The sequence below is a fragment of the Borostomias antarcticus genome (assembly GCF_949987555.1).
Source record: "Borostomias antarcticus genome assembly, chromosome: 21".
NCBI lineage: Eukaryota > Metazoa > Chordata > Actinopteri > Stomiiformes > Stomiidae > Borostomias > Borostomias antarcticus.
Window position 1 is genome coordinate 7,266,969 of NC_140254.1, and position 4,119 is coordinate 7,271,087.

The window sequence follows — 4,119 nt, forward strand, 5'->3', positions numbered from 1 at the left end:
GAGTAACTACAAAGTAGAAGCACTAGGCAGAATATTGAGAGCATTGGTCCTGAATTGTGCACTGAGTGTAAAAGGTTCAGAAACCGATTCTGAAGTTTGAGTCTTTACAAGTCCTGCCGTTGAGATAAAAGCTGGTGATTGTGAACTATGTTCTGCGGTCACACACATTTGCGTCGAAATGAACACTTGGATCAAATAACATTTAACAAAATCCTCCTTATGGGAGGAGCGCATGCGTGTTAACTATTGAAGTTATTCTAGGCATCAAAAAACAGCACCTGAATATCAACTCCATCCAATTGGGGAGAACGGGTTCGACTTAACAATTCCAATCCCCCAAAGTCATGTCCTCCGAAGGTCCGTAGACATTAGGATACCTAAAGTGGAACAGTCAACTCCCCGCGGACTAAAAACCTGCCCTGCGGATTGTGTTGAATGTTTCAGTGAGTGCGTGTGTGTCACTGCTTTAGGCGTGTCTCTGCTTACATTCCCGCTCCTCCGTCTCCAAATGCAAGCTCAGCATTACTCCACTTTCGCGCTGTACTCTTTCTGCAAACGGACCCCGGTGCGCCCTCTCCGGCTGAGTCCGTGACAATAAGCACACGGAGCAGCGCGTGGCGCATACACACACAGGCACACACACCTACACACACACACACGCCGGGGCTAATAGCGCACCTGCAACTTCCCTCTCCCTCATAGCGTCTGAAAGAATGACCTGGCTATCGGGCTATTGTTAGCGGGTGTCTCTGTTTCTCCACTCAGGTTCTCGTCCCGTATCTCCCGTCCGTTCAATAAGTGAACACCAGGTTGGAGATAGTGGACTCCAGCCAGTCCCCTGAGATCATCTCGCTGACCTCGGGCGTGCAGTAGTCGGGGAAGTCGAAGTGGGATCCCGCCCCGCACTCCCCGAAGCTCCAGTCCAAATCCCGGTCCAACTCCGACTCGGAGAGACCCATGCTACCGAAGGACATGCTCTCGAAGCCGGGGCTGGGATTCACGTCGAGTCGGTCGTCTTCCAGCTCTTCGTCGGAGGAAGCGGAGGAGCGCGAGGAAGAGGAGTGAGAGGCGGACGGTGTTGGAGAGGAAGCACGCGAGTACCGCAGACGCGGCGGCGGCGTTGTCTCGCCGGCCCCCGGACCCTGGTCCTCGTAGAGGCTGAGCGGGTCGCTGGACTCGGCCGAGCTGCTCAGTGCGGGACTCGCGGGAACCCCCACCGAGGGCGGTCCACTCTCCAGGCTGCCCGCCCCGCCGAACATGTGTCCGCGCCTCGCCTGCTTGTCAGGTATCTGTCTCGCCCCGGACACCGACCTGGATTTGTAGAGCGCGTGGTGGTCCGCGGGGGACTCCGGCGCCGGCGCGGCTGTCTTGGCGCTGCCCGGCTTGTGCGTCCTGCTAGACCCCCTGGTGCCGGGGCTTCTTTTCAGAGCGGTCTTGGAGCCCCGATCTCCACCTCTCTCTCCTCCTCTCTCCCCGCGGTCTGCCTTGGCGGCGCCGCTGGGCGACTTGACTTTCTTCCTCGGCCGGTACTTGTAGTCTGGGTAGTCGGCCATGTGCTTGAGTCTCAGCCGCTCCGCCTCGCGTATGAAGGGGATCTTGTCGGTGTCTTTGAGCAGCTTCCAGCGCTTCCCCAGCCGCTTGGAAATCTCCGCGTTGTGCATGTCGGGAGATTGCTCCATAATCTTCCTCCGCTCGATCTGAGACCAAACCATGAACGCATTCATGGGTCGCTTGATGTGTCCCGTAGGGGTTTTGCACCACGCGACGTCGCCTCGGTCCCCCGGGGAGGAAGACGGAGAGGCTGGGGTCGGGGACACGTCCATATCCAGGTCCATCTCGCCTGAGTCGGTGGAGTCCCCACCGGGGGAGAGGGCTTGCGTGCTCTCGGTGTGGCTCACGTGCTGCACCATAGCTCTGGTTCAGTCTCTTTTTTTAGTTCTTAGACAATAGGTTCAGTTTTTCCGTCTTGGATGCGAGATTAAAATGTTAAGCGTTTTGCCTAAAAAACGAGAGCAGTGGTCAGATGGACAAAAAAGGCGAGAAGTTTCGCACGCGGCTGTCTGTCTGCTGAGTTCTCCGAGTGCCGTTTGGAGGCACGCGCGCCTGGCACCTAGTTCCCAGCGCCCCAAAATACGCACGAGGTTCACTTCGTCACACTTCACACACAGCTCGAGCTCACACAGTCTAGCTTCAACTGCCAGTCCGACTGAAAACTCGTCCTGCGAAGAAGCTGGAAACGCCGCGCTGTAGCCAGCACTGTAACTTTCTTATGAGAATCTCGCTGCCTGCGCAGCTCGTCCGAGCAGTTTGAGAACCATGTGGAGGTATGGAACGGCTGCACTTTTTCATAGTCCCCTCTGTCCTGAGCGGTCTGTAAGTTACTGTAAACATAACAACGAGCTCCACACTGTTTTATATCCTCTACTCCAGGAATAAAAGCGACAAGCGGCGACCAATCAGCGGCTGTCTCTATCCTGCTCTGGCGCAAAACCACGCCCACAGCCGCCCATTGGCCGAATAAACGGGGTAATAATAATCGGCGCGTGCAATGAGGATCGGCGTGTCTGACCTCATTCTTGCTGGATTCTACTGAACGGCAAACTTCGGTGTTTTAAAGGAACATCATGTCCCTTCCTCCTACATGAAGAAGATGCTCAGAAACACATTAGTTTAATGTTATCGGGGATAAAGTGATGCAATTCGAACATATTTCAAAGAGGGGTAGATTTATTTTTGCTCATATTCCATATCCCATTAATAATGACAGGGATGAGATAATTAGGCTAATAAAATAAAACAAACTATGGAAATAGCCTACACAAAAACAAAACATAGGCTGCCTTTGAAGGTAAATTTAAAAGTGTCCACCTGCATAACACGTAGGCCTAATTGTATCTATCACACTCCCCACCTAAATATTAGTTGTTTATCTGGGATAAGCTTTTGTTTGTGCGATCTGCGCACATGGTTCCCCACACACCATGCAGCCCATGCGCTCTTAGGAGGCTGTTATTGTTCCCGTCCTCCGTTCCCAAGCGCGCCCCGGCTGTTCCGCCACCAAGCAGCGACGGCTGTTATCCACAGATTCAGCCGCCGTAGAGAGAGACATCCCGGGGCTCTGACTCCCCGCTGGTGATGGGAGCTGCGGGGGTCGGTGTGAAAGGAGGGGGGGTTAGACTGCAACGCAGAACCCTTACATTACTTACATTGCTATCGGGATTGTGATCACATTATCAAACGCGGCATCAGATCGTATTATTATCACGCCTTATGTGCTGCAGAGAGAGAGGCGGGGACAGAGTTTACACAGCATCGCTAGATGTCAGACTAGAGCCAACGCGACTGATTAACGTGCACATCACAAAAATGTGTGTGTGTGTGTGTGTGTGTGAGTGAGAGAGAGAGAGAGAGAGAGAGAGAGAGACAGTAACATTAACTGTCTATGTACTTTTACACTATATCTGCTATATAGGCTTACCTGACGTGTCATTCACATTGATAGTTCTTAGCCTATCACTAATCTACACACTCACTGGTTTCAAGACTCAACATTTGTTTATTAGCAATGTATATGGTTCACACATACTAGGAATATGACTAGGGTTAAGGTCATACAGTGTTGTAGACGACATCAAATCAAATCAAACTTTATTTATATAGCGCATTTCATACACAGAGGCAACACAATGTGCTTTACAGAGAGCAATGGGGGGTGGGCATAGGTCCCACCCCTACATATTCCAGAGGGAAGCAAAAAAAAAAAAACAGTTTCACCCGGGGGCCAGAAAACATAGGACAGGGTGCAGGACATGTTTAGGTCAGGTTTATTCAAGGACAGGACAGGTTTATTCAAATTGATTTGGGATCAATTCCCATCTGAATGTATAGCTCCCTTGTACAGGGCTTGTCACTATAACAACAGCGCTTGATGGGAAAGACTAACAGAGATTAGCATGGAGCCTTCAGGTTTGGCTACCGCCCATTGATTCAGATTGACACATTTGATTCCAGAGGCTGCAGCTGTTGATTGCATTTCAGCTACAGGCATAAAGCCCGTCTGTCTCATGCAATTTTAATCAACATAATCTCTTCCTCTTTCTGTCACATACATTTTAAAAG

General features: G+C 51.5%; 1 protein-coding gene across 1 annotated transcript; it reads right to left on the reverse strand.

Annotated features, from left to right (window-relative positions):
* Positions 1–791: 791 nt before the first annotated feature.
* sox4a (SRY-box transcription factor 4a) lies at positions 792–1,910 on the reverse strand (the record flags this gene model as incomplete). Its single annotated transcript, XM_084454841.1, has 1 exon — positions 792–1,910. One exon carries the CDS (start codon positions 1,908–1,910, stop codon positions 792–794), a length of 1,119 nt encoding a protein of 372 aa, XP_084310967.1.
* Between the last annotated feature and the right edge of the window lie 2,209 nt (positions 1,911–4,119).